This window comes from Phoca vitulina, unplaced genomic scaffold (genome assembly GCF_004348235.1).
Source record: "Phoca vitulina isolate PV1807 unplaced genomic scaffold, GSC_HSeal_1.0 scaffold4, whole genome shotgun sequence".
In the NCBI taxonomy this organism is placed as follows: domain Eukaryota; kingdom Metazoa; phylum Chordata; class Mammalia; order Carnivora; family Phocidae; genus Phoca; species Phoca vitulina.
The window spans coordinates 74,123,423-74,142,713 of record NW_022589707.1 but is presented as its reverse complement, the minus strand read 5'-3'; the positions used below and the strand labels follow the sequence as shown (position 1 = coordinate 74,142,713).

The window sequence follows — 19,291 nt, the reverse complement described above, 5'->3', positions numbered from 1 at the left end:
TCACAAAGTAAATCACTGAAAGAACTGATAATCCTATACAAGCTTAGTCTCTACACTTCATATACTTGTTTCCCAATAGAACTCAAGCTGAAATTTTTATGTTTTTAAGCCAGTGCTATGAACATGTAAATGTAAAAGTCAACCCTGAGTCGGAAACTGGCAAATATAAGCTAAGGAAAAGTGTATCCAAATAGCAGAAATTTTTATAAAGTTTTAATCTTTTAATTGTCATTTTCCTTTTGAGTTTAAGGCAATTAGTCACAGGCTTCAGTGGAGTGGGGGGCAGTTTAGTAGTAGGGACTCTTTACTGTTCTAGTGAACACAAGCAAAGAATTAATAGCAATCACAAATAATCGGCTTTTCTGCCATGCATCTAACTATCGGTGAATTTATTTTTGAGTTTTCAGAGCTTTATAAGTGCTTTATATAGTTCCGTGGCCACCTTGATAACTTATGAGTTTTGAGCCAAAGGAAAATTTGACGTAGAGCCAGACTGCTGCCTCTTCAGTAAAATGATATTCAGGCTTTTTGAAGTCTATGGGATATTGAGTGCATCCTACTTCTTTATTTTATTTTGTTTTGTTTGTTGTGCGTGCGTGTGTGTGTGTCCCAGGCTTCTTTATTTAAGAGAAAAGTGATGAGGGATGTGGGGACATCCCACCTCTTTATTTCAGGATATTATGTTTCTAGATCTAAAAACATGCAAATATAAATGATAATCCAATATTTACCAGGATTACTTAAAAAAAAAAAAAAACAATGTCTGATATCTTAGAGGTTTGTACTGGAGAGATAAAATATGTACATGGCTGAATTATTGCCTTTATGGTAACAGACAGAGGTGGAACTACTGTGTAATTTTGGACAGCTTAACTCCTGAATGGCAGCTGATATCCAATCTTAAACATAAACAAGCAAGAAATTTTGCTATTTCAGTAACTTAATAACACTCATTAGCTCATGTAAGATCAACTGGTTCAATAAATAAGTCTCAATTAAAATACTGACTTTAGGATCTATTAATTTCTGTACACAAAAGGTATTCCAAAGACCAAATATTCCTGAATAAATTTCAATGTACTCATCAAAGGAAAAAGGGGAAAAAATCTAATATACTATTTAACAGCCATTACTTTAGGAGTATTCATATAACCTGTATTTGGTATTTATATGGATATATTTATATTTGTATTTTATTTTATGGGTATATTTATACAGATATATTTCATATCATGGTACAGAAGTGGATCAGAAATTATCCTACATGCCCTCCACATTCCTGAGGTTTTATGGTACTCTTAAATGTCCCAAGAGTGGCAAATAGTTGTCTACAATTTCAAGCCATGCACTATGCCATGATAATCAAGAAGTAAACTAAGTAGGTAGGGTTCTTACTAAGTTTATCATGAAAAATTGGACTTTTAAAAAATAGAATCTTAAAAAAATAATGCAGTTGTGCATTACTTTAAAAGTCTAGACATATCTAGACACGCTAAGGCAACATCCCTGACAGGTCACCAGTCAAGGCACTGTGGAAGGCTGTGTATGTATGAGGTCTCTTCCCTTTAATATAGAAAACTAGGCTTCCAATCAAAACACACAAAAAACTCTCTGGAAGAAAACATCTAAAATTTATAGAGATGAAATGTCTTTTAGGGAAGAAAACAGATAAAGAGATTTGAGAATTAACTGGAAAGAGTAAATATAAAAGTTGAATTCCCAGACTACTTTGAATCTCTAGTGTATAATGTGGGACAAGTTTGGAAGTAGATAGAAAATATTTGACCATCAGCTATGTATCAGGATATGAGTATAAAACTATCTGTGCAAAAATTAACAAAAATTCTTCTCTCATGGTATTTGTATCTTAATGCTATGATGAAGAAATTTTGCATTCTACCTAGTAACTCTCATTGTTTTAAATTAACAAGATTCACTGAAGCACTGTTGTAGTGTACTAAGGCTCTATCAGTTGGGGAGGTATAGTGGTTAAGAAGTATCAAAATGTATATTAATTCAACATTTATTGAACAATAACAAATGGCAGTCTCTACACTAAGTGGAGTGGAAGTAATTATGGTACAAAAGAAGACCATAATTTTACCCTAAAGGAATTTATAAATACTAACTCTAATACAAGTCTTTGTGCATTTTAATAAGATGCACACTATATACTACACAACACATTTTACAAACTTAATTCATTTCATTTTCAAAAAGTTCTATGTGTTATTCCCATTTTACAGATGATAAAATTCTGGATTAGGAAGATTAGGTAACTACCCCAATGTAGCATCCCCATAAAGTAGCAGGCAACTATGATTTAAAACCATCTCTGTATGCCTTCAAAATCCATGAATTTTTAAAAATTGTTTGTTTAGTTTTGTTCTTTCCCTTGCCCAGGTCCTGCCTATAAAATGTTTTTGAAAGCACTGAAAGGAATTATTGTAGAAGACTTCCTCAAAGGAGATGATATTATAAAGCAAAACTAAGCTTAAACATCAAATTTAATTAGTAAGAGGTCTTAGAATTAAGTTAGCCTCCAAATTTTTTAACTGGTTGGGAGAACTGAGGCCCTAACGAAGTTTCAGGGTTAATTAGTGAGGGACCAAAGTTTGAAAATCCTGATAATCCATGTAAATGCTGTTCTCATGACACTACACTGCCAATCAAATGTTCATACTTTCATAAACATCAAAAATATATGTTTAAACATATTTCCTAATATTTTAATAAAAACTTTCCAGAGGCCATTAGAATCATGACAAACATTTTTCCCACTTAATTATAACTAAAATTTTGTTGGTATTTTTCATTACACAGAAAGATAGAAATGTTACATAAAGACAAAAATACATTTTAGAACTCTAATTATTACCAGGAATAATCAGAGATATGTCAGTATCTAATAATAGAAATTCAAAAACATGAAGTAAAACCTGATAGACCTCTTTGAAAAGAGAAATAGGCAAATCCATAATTATAGATGGGGGGTTCAATTTCTTCTGTCAGTAATTGAAAGAACAACTAGAGAGAAAATCAGTAAGGATATAGAAAACATTGCAAACCATCAACTGATTGAATCTAACTGGCATTAATAAAACAGTCCATGTGACAAAAGCAGAATATACATTATTTTCTATATAGGCTATAGTCAGTGCCATAAAATGAGTTTTAATAGTTTTTAGAGAACCTGAAGCATATTATGTATGTTCTTTGACAACAAGAGACTGAAACGAAGACCTACAACAGAAAGATAAATAAAAGATACACAAATATCTTCAAATTACACAACATATTTCTAAATAACTTGTGATTAAAAGAAAAAATAAGGGGAGCAATTAGAAGACATTTTGAACTGACTGAAAATCAGAACACATTTTATCAAAATATGCGGAGCACTGCTACACACTGTTTCAAGGGAAATTTGTAGCATAACTGGTTATATTAGAAAAAAAGTTCTCAAATCAGTGACCTATGTTTCCATGTTAAGAATTTCCAAAAAGAAGAGCAAATTAAACACAAAGCAAGAAGAAATAAGACAATTTCATTTTAGAGCATATACCAAAGAAATATTAAACAGAATAATAATAAAAACAAAACCAAAAGCTGATTATTTTAACAGATCAATAAAAAGGAAAAAACTGATCTCTGCATGGAACATAAAGGAAGTAGACACAAATTTTCAACTTCATAAATGAAGTAAAGAACATTACTACAGATCCTACAGACATAGTGAGGATAGTAAGGTAGTATTATAGACAACCTCATGTCAATAAATTAAATATCTTAGATTCACAATCTGAATTACTAAGTGAAAAAGTAATCTTATTATAAGAATATACCTTATTTTAAAACAGAAACAATATTTAACACATTTAACTCAGAATCACATTTTATATCTTCTAAAATATAGACAATATTTCCATTTTTCTCAAGCTCAAAAACTTTTTGTAAAATGACATGCAACTGATACCTTTTATCAAATTATACAGTATTTATTCCTGACTTTGTAAAATACTACATTCTAAAATCCCTACTGGATAAAGGCAAAATCATTTTGACAATGGTTTCCCTTGTATATTAACAAGCAAAACAAATTTGTCTATCGTACATAAGTAGCCTTGACTTTCCTTATGACCCTTATAGATTCCAAAGATTTTCTGAGGAAAAAAATACAATGACAATAATGCTATGATATGTGAATCTGTCAAACTACTGGATTTTTTTTTTTCAGTAAAAATTCAACTAAATCAAAAAGTCTTTGCATGAACTTTATATTTACTTGAAAAGCTATTTGGCATAAAATTAGGATGATAACAATTACAAAATGTAGTATCTAATAGGAATCACAGTTCTTTAACCTGCAAGATTTAGCTTGTACAAATGTAACTAATTAATAACATCTGAAGTGCATTCTCCCATAGGACACATGACCATCTGGTTGACCCTGCACTAGATCAATAGGGAAGGCAAATCTGTAAATCATTGTTTCCCAAATGTTATCACTCCATCATTCTACCACAAGAAGGAGGGATAAAACTTGGATGGGAAAAGAGATCTCTTGTTTCACACATTTTTAAATTGACTTTGATTGTTAATTGGACTGTAAGACAAGACTGAGGGGATTCTTCTGAAGTCCCATCCAGAAAGAGACCGGCAGAAGACCAAGTAATAGTGAAGGAAAAGAATTCAAGACAAGACAGTCAGGAGGCAAGGTAATTATGAGAGAATATAAAGATGCAAATGACTTCTGTGTGATGTAACCTGATATTATTTGAATTTCCTCAGAATCATTTTCCAACTCATAAGTTTTGGCTGAAAAATAGTGATAGAAATTTTGAAATAAATGAAAGAAAGTATATGTCATACATATTTTTTTTTATGTCATACATATTTTAATTAATATATATTCATATATGTGTCAACCCTGTACAAAGTTCTATATTTTAATGTCAAGACTAAATAATTTTGCAAGAAATGTAGTTACTTATTCATTGTGATACACAGAAAAGTCATCATAAAATCAATGAGAAACTTTAAATAAATTAGGGAAAGGCATCTGAAACAAATATACTGTTACATCTCTTAAGAAAATGACTATGTATTAATGATTAAAATTTATACATTTTAACAATTGTTTTTGTCGAAGGTATTTTTTCTGATACTATGCCTAAAATATAGTTCACTGTAGGAATTTTTTGTATTAATTTAGAAATTATGGAATTTCATTATTTGTTCTCCCTGTTGATATATCTCTTTAAAACAAATTAAGTGATATTCTACCGGTCTGATTATTTCCTAGAAAGAACAAAATACCATAGAACTCTCAGATCAATAGCTTATCTTATCATGCTATATTCTACATACGTTATAAATTAAGGTAAGTCTTATCCTGCAAGAATCTGTTTTGAGTTTGACAGCATTAGACATGGAGTATTTTAAAAAGCCCATCATAACTTCTAGTCACTCTATACATAGCAGTTACTGTCCCACTTAGTACTGAAGTTTGGTTTTAAAAATTTATACTACTTAATTTTCTCTATAAAAGATAAACTGTAAAGTCTTCGAATAATGGACTTGATGGATTATCTCTGGTGACACACTTGTTTTTAAAATTTATGCATTTTGAGGGGCGCCTGGGTGGCTTAGTCATTAAGCGTCTGCCTCCGGCTCAGGTCATGATCCCAGGGTCCTCGGATCGAGCCCCGCATCGGGCTCCCTGCTCCGCGGGAAGCCTGCTTCTCCCTCTCCCACTCCCCCACTTGTGTTCCTGCTCTAACTCTCTCTCTTTGTCAAATAAATAAATAAAATCTTAAAAAAAAAAAAATTTACACATTTTGAGTTAAGTTTGGGTTAAAAAAAAAGTTTGGTTAGTTTTGATGTACTAGAACAGGTTTAGATAACTAATCTATGAGACCACTCCATCTTCCTATATATATTGAGAGAAATATAGAAAAGAGGAGACAAATTGTACTACTACCTAATGCCTTTATTTTTCATTTCACTAGATATTTCCTAGTTCTCAACTTGAAAGAAAAGATGTTACAGTAATTAAATAAAAAGACACTTCCAAGGGTCTGTTTTTTCCTTTCTCTACAACTTAACTGATCAGCCATGGGTTTTAAGGGAGAATGCCTGGCTTAGAAGCTAAGGAAGCAATTAGAAGTTCACACACTTTATGTTCTAAATAAAGCTCTTTCAGTGCTTATGATAACCTTGGGGAAAGCCCTTGGTGACTTAAGAAGGAAAGGAAAAAAAAAGATATCCATTTGACTGGTAAGTGTCAGTCATCCTGCTGTTCGAAATTCAAGATAATAAAGCATTTCAAAGACATTCTGCTATAGAAAGGTCTGACAGTATACTGTTTCTCAAGTAAAATGAAAATAATGCTCAATGATACTAAGGTTTATGCAAAAAGTTAGTTGAAAGAAGTAATAAAAATACAAATAACCCTGATTGGCAAGATGATCTTCTTGATCCATTTCTTATTCTTGTCCAATTAGCATGGATTGACCAAAGTCATCCATCTGTAAGTTGTTTGAACCATCTACATTAAAGCTCATGCATACATTTGGCAAACCATCCTCAGAGGGTCTTACACCTTTTACGTTTGTGCAAATTTGAAATGACATCCATTTTCCTAAGCTTCTGAAGATAACATTTGTACACAACAGCAATCAAAAACGTATTTCCAACTATTCTTTTAGATCCTTTTCAATTAATTAGGAGATTTTACCAATCTCAGGAACTCCTTTTGGACATGGAAGAAGCACCATTAGAACAACATATGGAGAAACCAGCTTGGAGGCTAAGACCAAAATTTATTAACAAAAATTTTAAGTAATTAAACCTTCACAGACTTCTCTGATGAGGATTAGCATATAGAGGGTGTTTCTCAAACACCAGGTGACTAGTAAGAAGATAGTTCAAAATGTGCAGAATATACTTCAAGCATTTTCATAAACAAATGCAATAGAGGGCTTTTGTCTATGAACCAATAATTTAAAATAGCCATGCCATCCAAAAAAACAGTCCAGTAAATATTTTCAAGATTAATCAATAGTTGATAATATTTTACTATCTTTAATTTATTATTAATGCTTGGATCTGGATGTGAAATTTTAAAGAAGACTTCAAATGACATTTTCCCCAGAGTATTTATCAACTTTCTTACCATCAAATGTTAAATAAACTCTTGCTTGGGGCTGGGACGATCCTTTTACACAGATAGAACAAACAAATACTCCAACCAACACGAAAATTGCCCGGAATGCCATTTCTCCAGATTTGCAAGTTAATATCCAAGGGAAAGTACCTTTAAAAGAGAGGTAACAAGTTTGTTATATTTCATTTCACATTTTAGAAGCACAACCGCACACATACACACAGATACACACAAAACCAGCAATCTAGACAAAGCACCTTATTCACAAGACTTATCTGAACTTTTACAGTCATGCAAACAGTAGGAGGTGCTCTGACTTTGTTTCTTAGATGTGAAAATTTGGATTTGATTCATTTGTGTCTGAAAGTCTTTGTGAAAAAAGAAACTGTTCTTTCAGCAAATAATGCTAATATTAAAGCAGAACAAAGCATCCAGGAATAAGGTATTGGTTCCCAAAGGAAAACCCAATATTTGAACTTGATCTTCTAACAATCACATAACATTGAAAAGACTTGAGAATGGTACCAATATGTATTAGTGGATGAAAACTTCTCTTTTTTACCATAAATATAGTAGTAGCAGGAAAATGCCACATGAACATTCATGTGCACTCACTCACATCCTCATTAGCTCTTTTGGACTAATCATCTCTGAAATGGTGTTTCTACACATAAATATATGTGTGCTCAATCCCTGACCACTGAAATCACTCAAATTAGTTATCTGCCAATTTATACAGATGACCATGCAGCTGTTAAATGATGCAGATGAGGTAACCATGGACTAGTGCCAAATTCAAACCAATGACTTAGTGGTGAACAATCCAGTGAACCATGTATCCCTCAATGCATATTTAAAATAAATCAACCAGAAAGCAGGCTGTCAAAATTCCAAAAGATAAATCAGAGAGAAAAGCATTACCTTTTGAAACTGTAGCTGTAACATTAATACATGCTGTTAACTAATGTCTGAATATCAAGGAAGATCAGGTAATGGGTAACTAGAGATTACAGCAGCTCTAGTGGCCACAATATGCAAAATAAACCCAGGACCATGAAAGAAATCATACTGTTTTGAGTCTGATGTAATTATACAATGAAATGACAGAGTTTAATCTAGAAACTTATTTTTACAGGTTACAACAATGCTAATATTCACTATTATATGTCTTTTAAGAATCTTAACATTTTTTATTCAATAAAGGAATGCCACAAAAAATTGAGAAGACTGCTTCATGAATACAGAAGAAAAAGTACAGTTAAACTGAACATGCCACTTTAAACAATTTAAACATTTTAAACAGTTGATTTCCTAGGTGGTAATATGGTATGAGACATAGAAACGAAACTGTTTGCCTCTTTTACCACAGAGATGGAGGAAACCCTAGAGATGTTTGTGTTGGTAATTTTCAAGCGAAACAGTTTCTTCCTGCTTCCACAACCTCTTCACCTTGTCATCCCTAAATTACCTTAGAAGAAAATTGATTTTATGGGGTAACTTTCCCTTAATAATTTGCTCCCTGGTTTTATTGACTTTATAGTTAAAAAAAAAAAGGCTATAAATATGACCAACCTTTGTCTCTTTATTAAGCAGGCGGATATTTACACATTTTTACATATTGCTATTATTAGCATTTTATCTGGTATGTCTCACCAAAAGCAACATATGCTAAAAATTGCAAAGAATAATAGTGAAGATGAAATGACAGGTGAAATGAAGTGAGTACACAGAGCAATGTGGCTTCAAGCCTACCCAGAGATGAGAAGTGACGGAAAGCCAAGGAAGGGTCTTACACGTGCCCCCCCCCCCATATATTATAACTTCCCTTTAACTGAGACACTTAGACATGCTGCTTGTTTTCACTTCTACTAATGGAACACTAATAACACGTAAGAAAAGGAATCTTACGTCCTCTGGAGCAATCCTGCATTAGAAGGCACTGAAATACTCAACTTTAAACTCTCCGCAGGTGTCATAACCTAAAGAAACAACTCAAGCAGGGCTCTCAGAAGGGAAACACTTCCCTGACAAACTGCATGTGCTCTTAAGAAAATGTCCAGATTTGAGCACACCGATGTGTAAAAAGTCGACACAGAGAACCAAAAGTTATATTTTGCTAAACTTGTAATGCCAAAAATAATGAATGCAGCTTACCGAGATGGGAAGAGATCAGCACGTAAAAGTCATCAATTTGCTCCCGGTGTGGCTCCGCGTGTCTCTCTAGTCTTTTTCCCAGAAGACCTTAATTTCTAGAGCGTCCCAGCGGTGAAATTCTTTCTTCCCGGTCCTCTGAGTTTCTTTGTAAAGGAATCCACAGCGTCGCAGTGCCGCGGCACCCGGAGCCCTACTCTGCGTCGCTCAATCAAGCACCTCGGAGTGAATGGAAAGTGGCCGGGCACCGGGGGCGAGCGCTCGGGTGTCCGATTACAGCGACGCGGCGCGCGGCTCGGGCTGCCCGGGCGCACCGCCCAGCCGGCTCGCCTCACCCGCCCAGCACACCCGCCTCATCACCGCCGCCGCGAGGCCCCACCCAGAGCACGCCCGCGAGAGGGTGGCAGGGAGCCGCGAGGGCGGTCGGCGATCCGTCGGGCGGGCGGGGCCGACCCCAGGACACGCTGCCCGGAGATGCAGGAATGCACTGCTGCAGGCTAGAGAACCAGCTCGCTAACTCCGCTCCTTTCGCGGTCCGCGGTGGAGTGAGCGACTCATAGGGTGCGCTCCAAGGATTTTGTTACCGGCAGCTCTTGGAAGGCATTCAGGATTTGCTTAGCCGTAAATATCAAAGTGCAAAGCAGTTTTTTTGCCAGAAAAGGATCCCTGCATCCTTTTAAGGCAAAGAGATCTGTTTGTAAAAGGGCATGAGTCTTACCCTTTTCCTGCAGCAGATTGTCTAAAACCGGTAGAGATAAACCAACTATCTCATCGCAGTTTACCCTTTTAATGGGTGCTGTTTCCCATTGCGTTTCCTTAATATCCCGAAGGCAGTAATTCTGTTGATCTCTCCACAATGACTCACATTCAGAACTCTTCTCTCCAGGATAGTCTCAAAACTTAATTACAAGAAAGTATTTCACAATTCTGTGGAAGAAGGCTGTTTGAATTAGGCCAACAGAAGTTTACATCAGGGATATATTTCCTGCACTACTTTCAGGAAAACTTGTTACACTCTGGAACTGACTTTAATGTTTAAGGGAAAATTATTTTTCTGGACCACAATGGACTAGATATTTGAACAGCAGGACAAATGAGCTTTGACCCCCATAAAATGAGCAGGTACTTGTTTAAAAATCACTGTGGGCTACAACAGCCCACAGATGTCACTATACAAAGAGAATATGGAATGTGATTTCTCCACCTTGTTCCTTATAATTTTCTTTATGAAATAAAGCAGATCACTAAATTCTTATAAACTGAATCATTGAAAATACTTCTGAGAGTGCAAAATCATTGCTGGTGTGGGACAGTCGAATTAAATCTCAGGTGAGAGGAAGTGAAACAGGTGATTAAGACATATCTTTCATTTGCCTAAGCACAACCTGTTATGTCCAGTTGACATAAACCTGTCTTTAACTCTTTCTGTACAGATGAGCTATGAAGGGATGACATCAAATGTAATTTTAAGAGTTCAAAAGAATGCAAATTTCAAAACTAAAAAATTATATTCCAGGGCAAATGTCTATGTTTATGAAAGAAATTACTAATTCAATGGATGGGTTACTTTTAAAAGTTTAATACAGTTTAACTATTTTTGTGATTAGTGCAATAAAAATGTGAGCAGCTCCTTAAGTTTATAATAATGAATTTAACCACAAAACATATGACAGTTTTAAAGAGCAGATGCAAACATGAATAAGCACTAATAAGCACATTTCTCTGAAATCCTTCTGAAACTGATCAAGACGCTCTATATTGAGCACTATTATCTTCCTACTGATGTCTGAGTCAGCATTTATCAATTAAGGAGGGAGAAGAATAAATCATTAGAAAGATTGCTGTGAGCATTCACACAAATTGTATAATTGTTAATTTAGAAATGTGTAACCATTAGACACTGATTGATCTGTAAATCCATGTAAGGTAGAATATATTTATACATTTTACCTTTAAGTTTCAGGGAACCAAGATAAAGAAAGGCAAAGTGAAATGCATATCAAATGGTGTTTCTACAAGGAAGTTTACTACCTATCTCAATTTGCAAAAACCCAAAGGATTAAATCCATGTTTCACACATATTCACAAGGCTTTGGAAACTATGACAAATAGCTTAGATTTAGTTGCAGTCTATGCATTTTGTGCTGTGATTCTCTCTACCTTGCCTAAATAAACTTCTTTTCAATGTATTTAATTGAATGCTATTTGCTTAATACTGAGACCCTTAATGGTATTTGCTTAGTACTGAGACATTTACCATTGGCCTCGCCTCGAAATTAGTCATGAAATTAATGATAGGCATTAGCGAAGGCAGATTCAAGCACACGGATGAAATGAGTGCTCACGCTTGCCTGTAACTTGGGCTGCATAGTGAAATTTAAGAGTGGCAGTAGTTGCCCCTAATAAGACATCTCTGCCCCCATTTCTCCAAACTACTTAGAAACCTAAAACACCTTAACGAAACAGTACCTTTATAAGAAACCTTGGTAGCCAGTGCCCCTTTTCTAGGATGAGTCTTTGACTCTTTCCTGATAGGTGGGAAATAATATGAGCTAACTCAGTAAGCTAGTTTGGGAAAGGAGGACACTAAATAGATCCACAGGAGTAATGACACAATTCAATTTAGAGGCCACTAATTACAAAGATTGCCCTCATCAAGGTGTCTTGGGAAAAACACCCAAGTTAAAATACTTAGAATCACTTTCATTAAGATGTTAAAGAAATGGTGTGACATCTTGGTTTCTCTTCTGTAGTGGCCTTATTTTTAATATTTTATATTTTTGGTGATCCTGAAAAAAGCCATTTACCTTAAATTCTTAGACTGATTTTCAGCGAGGTACTCAACTATTCCTTATTCTCTTATTTCAAATTTAAAGAAAATAGACTTTCTCAGATTTTTCTCCATCATATAGATGAGCTATATGAATCAACTTTATCTAACAAGAGAATCTCAGTCCTCCAGAGTTCGAAAGCTATCTCCTTATTGTCATAACTAGTATTTGTCTCAGGAGAGGATAGCCCATATATATTCCAAGCACTTTGTGTATTATATGAACAGCATTCTTTAATTATGTTACTATCTCACAAATGAGAACACTGAAGCTTTGTCCAAAGTCACACATGGGTAGTAAATATTGGAATAGAAAGAGAAACTTAAGCATGGCTGACTCACCGCCTTAGGCCTTGAATATGAACCTGAGCAAGTGTTTCCTCTCGATCTTCCTCCTCTTCTCAACTTCCAGATGCTAGCACTTTAAATTTCCTGAACTGTACCTTTCAAAGTCTCTACTTCAAATGGTTATTTACTTTGTTTACATCAGCCTTTCTTCTCCTGGGGTTACCTTAGCTGCTCTGGGACCAAGCCGGTCAAACAGGTCTGGTCTAGAAATCTGTGTGTGCAATTACTCTCTGCATAGTTGATAGGCTTTAGTATTTCCTTCTACTCTCTGCATAGTTGATAGGCTTTAGTATTTCCTTCATTAAAATCATTCTTTATTTTTCAGTAAGATGAGTGTATCTCAACTTTCATTCTTAACCCATAGCTAATTTATATCCCTGACCCTTGATCTCTTTCTCTGTTGATAGGTACTAGACTAGCCTTCTCAAACTGTAAGGTCACTGGCATTAAGCAAACAAACCAAACAGTCACAGTGGTTTGCTCTGGACAGAGAGAATTTTCATTGTCTGCCTCTTTTTACCTTTGTAATTTTAAACCAAGTGAATGTATAAGCTCTTAACAAAATTCAAAGTTTAATTCTTCAGCATTTTTTAAATACCTTTCAACATCTCAAACATCATGAAGTGCTGTATTTTCCAACTGAACCAAAATAAGAGCACATCATCTCTAATGTTTACATATTACAATATTTCAAATGTAAAAGTAGAATTATAAAGAATTTCAGTAGAAGAGCCTGTTAGTGATTTTACTTTTTTAGTACCTGCACCTGACCAAGTTGTAAGCGTGTTGTAATCATTCACACTTTCCTCACAGGCGTAAAATGAAAACTCTGTTTTGTCCTTATTGTAATATTTCATGTGAAACCTCTATGGGGGAATATATGTCTTTAAGATGAACCTTACAACTACACTTGCAATGTAACCCACCATTATTTAATAGATAATGTTTATTAGTTGAATATATATACATGCATCCACAATAAGATTTCTTTAAAGAAAGGCAAACTATTTTTATGGACCTCTTGTATCTAAAGCTCTCTTTCTCTTCACCTGAGAGTACAAAACCCTTTCCATATTTATTCTCACAGGAGAGCCAGGAGAGGGCTGTGTAAGTGCCTCTGATTGTCAGATGTGTGTAATGAGGCTCAAAAATAATAACCAGCTGGAGTAATGACTTCAGGACTGTTAGTAACGGCTAATTGACTCCCATCTACAGCCCTTCAACATGGTCAAAGGCCTTTTCCATGTAATCTTCAGATTTTACCATTTTTCTACTCTTTGTGGACTTTAAATGGTTGACTAGAAAGTAGAGAATTAAATTGTGTAAACAGCAACTTTCACATCCTAGCAGAGGCATGCTCATGATGAAAATCATATGGTAAATTCAGTTGTCTTCTATTACCAGTGATTTCCAGAAGATAGAGCTGTATAGTAAATTTGAAAAGCATCAACTCCTTATTCTACTTACTTATTTTTTGTCATGATACTTAATGCTTTGAAATTTCAGGTGACATTTAACAACTTTAAAGAAGAATATATAATTTTTACTTTTTAACAAACATGACATAAGTTAAAATATGCAACTCTCAGGGTACATTTCAATGAAATAATTTTCCCTGATGGATTGTGTCCATTGCAATGGGCTCACTGAACTTCAGACCGGGGGTGGGGGTGGGGGGTAATGCTTGAAAGAGCATGCATTATTTAATAAATATTTTACAAAGAGTACTTCTTTCAGTCTCTAAAAGTAGATATAAGTATCTCCATTGTGCAAACAAGAAGGCCAGTTCAGAAATTTGAGGCACCCTATTCCCCTTCCTAGGCCCTCCCCAGGCCCTCCCCTGAGGCAATGAATTCAGATCTGCCTCTTCCAGAGTCCATATATTTCCTGTTTTTCACTGCCTTTGGTGCATCAATCTAATAGTCCAATAAATAGGAAAGGGGAGTGAAGACCCTCACCTCTTCTAAGCTATTTAGGTCCTGAAGAAGGTTTTCTGTTATTGTTGGATACTTAACACTTCATCTCAGAGATCTGAATGATAAATGCAGACATCCTATCTTCATCATGAAATTCTAGACAGCTTGAGAGCAGAATCACTGTGTAATCCTCCTTGGTATCTATTAGAATGCTAGAACTCTGATGATTAATGAACAGATCAGCATATAGATGGAGGAGGATTTAGGGAATATAGGCAGAAGAGGGAACCAATAATAAATTGGCTGGGTAAAAGACCACACAATTATAAAACAAAAATTCATGCAAATTCTTTCATCATCCATCCAAGTACTTCTATAGTTGTATAAGTTGTTTTTATTCCTTTTAAAGTTGAGTTTGTTACTTAGGTAAATTTAGTAAATGCACAGTGGAGTCAAGCCTAAGTAACATGAGGTTCATCAATATCAGGGAAGGTCAAGTCTGGTTTTAAAATTACAAGTCACTGATTACCTGTTATGCCGACTGTCACAAGGGTTATCAAAAAATCTTTTGTTCGTTTACTGAAGGATAAAGTTCCAGCTTATTTTCATGGCTCTTACATTCCCTTTCACTGCTTTGTTTGTGTTAATCCCTCACTCCCTCTTACCCATTCCTTCCTCTGGTGCCTTAAACTTCGTATGTATCAAATGCCTTACCTTACAATTCTCTGATAACACCATGCTTCCTCACACTTCTGTGGTTTTGCACGTGCTATTTTCCCTGTTTTTCCCCAATTCACCCATGTGGCAAATTCTTTCTTATTCACTGAAACTCACCTCAAATAAATCCTCTATGTAGAACATTCCTTTTCTATAATCCTAGGCAAAAGCAGTCAAGTCCTGGATGTTATATATAGATTGGTAACTTTATCAGTTTTGATGTCAAATAAATTTTTACTTACATCTCTGATACCTAACTTACTAACTATATCATTTGGAGTATTGCTTGTTTGCCAGTGTTTCGTTATTTGCGAAATGAGAATTATAACAACTACTGTTAGGTGCTTGGTTAATTAGATACCATAATGTGTGTTAACACCTACTCCTTCATTTCTGTATTCCCCCAAATTTGTTTATCCCTCTGCCATATCATTTAATGTTACAGTTGTGTGAACCTTTTGTCCATTGATGCCCAACCCCTACAGAGCAGGACATAGGAATCTTAGATGTTTTATAGCCAGCAGCAAAGCCAAGTCTTGTCACGTAGTGACTGCTGGACAAATGGTCGCTCAATTAATTAAACCAAACTTTTCTTTCAGTGATGTTCTGTGGGCCTTAAAAAGCCTAAATAAAATATTTTATTGTCACTGTTGGTGTTGCATTATAACACTTGCAATTTCTTACAGGCTTCTTAAGTAACCATTTTCCAAGGCTCGTAACTTTACTCTCAATGGTAATTATGTTGTGTTTTCCCCTTTAGGCCATATTTGAATTCTAATTTGAGTTTGTAAAAACTGTGGGAACATTTGAACTGGATGATTCTTGATAATCAAATACTATAGGAACAGGTGGTATGCATTAATCTTAAATTCTTTTTCATTTAAGTTTGAAAATTAAAATTTGGAAAATATGTTTTGAGTTCTCCATTTAAAATTTAGAACAGGATTCTCTGAAAACTTTGTCACATTAAACATAAAAATAAAAGCATATTAAAAATAAACTAATAGCAGCAATTCTTGGCATAGAAGAGAAAAAAAAATCTGTTTCCAGAAATTGGATATAATTATGTTTCTTCTCATGTTTCATTCTAGATTTGTTTCATTCCAGCTTCCTTCTATCAAGATCTTAATCTGAAGCAACAAGAATATCACCTTTTATTTTTATTTATTTATTTATTTTTAAGATTTTATTTATTTATTTTAGAGAGAGAGAATGAGAGCACAAGAGGGAAGAGGGCAGAGGGAGAAGCAGACCCCCCGCTGAGCAGGGAGCCCGATGTGGGACTCGATCCGGGGACTCCAGGACCATGACCTGAGCCGAAGGCAGTCGCTCAACCAACTGAGCCACCCAGGCGCCCAAGAATATCACCTTTTAAGAATTCAATTTTCTAATTGTATTTTCATATTTTAATCTATCAATTTGTAGATTTCCATTTCTTTCTTTATTTTTAAGGTATATATCATTTGAAATAATCTCATATATTAAAAATCTGGAGTTAACTAATACATTAATAACAGCATGGTTTTTAAAAACTTGCTTTACCAAAGGATTCTTCAGTTTATCCAAAAGATTCCTTTGATCAGCATGTTACCCTAATACATTCAAGTTAAAAAAAAAATTATACACTGATTTTCAAAAAAAATAGCTATGATTTAAATGAGGAGTTACATGGGTGCCTAGGTGGCTCAGCTGGTTAAGTGTCTGACTCTTGATTTTGGCTCAGGTCATGATCTCAGGGTTGAGAGATCGAGCCTTGAATCGGGCTCCAGGTTGGGCACGTAGCCGGCTTAAGATTCTCTCTCTCCCTCTCCCTCTGCCACCCCACCCCCCGCTTGAGCTCTCTCTCTCATCAATAATACTAAATATTCAGTTTTAAAATGCAATGGAAGAAATTAATACAAAACTTTTGTAATTAAAGCATATTACTTCAGGAATATATGGTATATTCTTTGTATTTATCTACAGCAAATCCATATCAACTAGGAAAAAATCATTTGTACTTCATAATTATAGAAAATATGAAAATTTTACAAAAGTAAAACTTACTGAGAAGTATTGATCTGTGACCATAGAATCAAGAGCTACTACTGGATATTTTTCTCCTTGATATCTTAGAAGGCATACAGTGTGCACCTGTAACTCCAAAAAATTCACTACATGGGTAAGATATCTTCTAGAGAACTTCTCTTTTCAATATGAACTATTTTTTTCCTGATTTTAAAAAGTTCACCCCTCAACCACCAATACACATGCATATATTTTGAAAAAGTGTCCTATTAAAAGTTTTTAGGAATATTCTGACCCTGGGTCTGCAGTGTTTAAGAACAAACACAAAAATATATTGTAATTCTCTTATAACATAGGCATACTAAAGATACAACCTCAATTTTGACAGTACAAATCAGACTTGTGCATCCATTTATTGTCTATTATATTGTTGTCATTTATCTATATGTGTATAGAGAGACCAGTGGAAAGGTTTCTACAGTGCAACAGTCTTCGATATTAGGAAATACTTTGGGCACCTGAGTGGTTCAGTTAAGCGTCTGCCTTCGGCTCAGGTCATGATCCCAGGGTCCTAGGATCTAGCTGCATCAGGCTCTGTGCTCAGTGGGGAGCTTGCTTCCCCTTCTGCCTGCCGCTCCCCCCTGCTTGTGTTCCCTCGCTCCCTCACTCTCTGTCAAATAAATAAAATCTTTAAAAAAAAAATGCCTCTTACAATTTAGGAATTCATGATCGGTATTGACTCACCTTTTTCATCTCATGCTTTCAAATTATGCTTTCCTATTTATTGTAAAAAAGTTACTTGAGTGGCGCCTGGGTGGCTCAGTCATTAAGCATCTGCCTTCGGCTCAGGTCATGATCCCAGGGTCCTGGGATCGAGTCCCACATCGGGCTCCCTGCTCCTCGAGAAGCGTGTTCTCCCTCTCCCACCCTCCCTGCTGTGTTCCTGCTTTTGCTCTCTCTCTCTGTCAAATAAATAAATAAAATCTTCAAAAAAAAAAAAAAAGATTTCTTTGAAGGAAATATTAGGAAATACTTCATTATTTGAATTCCATTTAATTTAAATCTCTTGAGTGTGTATACTCTTTGGTCACAATATATTTTTTCTCCACGGGATTTATGTTCTTTATATACCTTATGTATCTCCTGGGTACATTTTGGTTACATGACATATTTATACAGAATATGCATATTTGATTCTTTTTACCATCCATTTTCATTTAAAACTCTCTAAACCCATAATCATCTGCTGTTTTTATTCTTTTTTTTTTCAATTCCTCCCTTATCAGCCTTTTAAAAGTTTTATTTAGGATAATGATTTGAATCAAACTAAAATATGGTGGTAGTATATACAATTTAAACACAAGAAATTACTTTTAATGGAGAAAGTGATCTTTAAACAATGAGTCATTAAACAATGCTCTGTTAACATTCAGCGGAGCCTTGAATGTGCCATGTTTTAATCTCAGATTTGGAAGGGCAAATAAATGCTCTTTGCTTTTAAAGTTTAACATTTTCCTCATATTTAGACTTGAAAGAAATAATCTCTCCACTGCTCAGTTTCACCGTTTCTAAGCTATCACAGACTGACTGAAATTTAAATATAAATCTACTTTCCGGGGCACCTGGGTGGCTCAGTCGGTTAAGCATCTGTGTTCGGCTCAGGTAATGATCTTAGGGTCCTGGGGTGGAGCCCCACGTTGGGCTCCCCGCTCAGTGGGGAGTCTGTTTCTCCCTTTACCCCTCCCAACTATTTGTGCTCTCTCTCTCTCGTTCTTACTCTCTCAAATAAATAAATAAAATCTTTTTTTTTTTTTAAATCTACTTTCCTTGGACATCTCAACCTGGTGACTAATCAGATCACATTGATGATCCATATTTTATGAACTTGCCAATTTGTACAATAGTTTAACCCAAATAATGTACAGTATAATAGCATTTCTTGAAATGTTTCTTACGTGGTGTGGTGTTACAAATAAATATAGTCGGCTACCCTGGCACCTGTACCTACTGTCTCTTTCCTTTTATACTACTCCTCACCCTCATCTCTGAGTCAAAAACCCCCATGCCTGCTGCTGAAACATTTAGGGAATCAAAGTTTTGCTTTGTACAATTCCAAAGTAGGTTGGAGGTGCAGGGAAATACATTATTCCCCAC

General features: G+C 35.0%; 1 protein-coding gene across 1 annotated transcript in view; it reads right to left on the bottom strand.

Annotated features, from left to right (window-relative positions):
• The window catches only part of SEMA3C (semaphorin 3C), a 177,506-nt gene extending 167,654 nt beyond the window's left edge, over positions 1-9,852 (bottom strand). Inside the window, exons 1-2 of the mRNA XM_032402283.1 lie at positions 9,323-9,852; positions 7,178-7,318 (exon numbers count right to left, since the gene is read on the bottom strand). Coding sequence (XP_032258174.1) covers positions 7,178-7,280 — 103 coding nt within the window. The 5' untranslated portion in view covers positions 7,281-7,318; positions 9,323-9,852. The remainder of the gene's footprint in view (positions 1-7,177; positions 7,319-9,322) is intronic.
• Between the last annotated feature and the right edge of the window lie 9,439 nt (positions 9,853-19,291).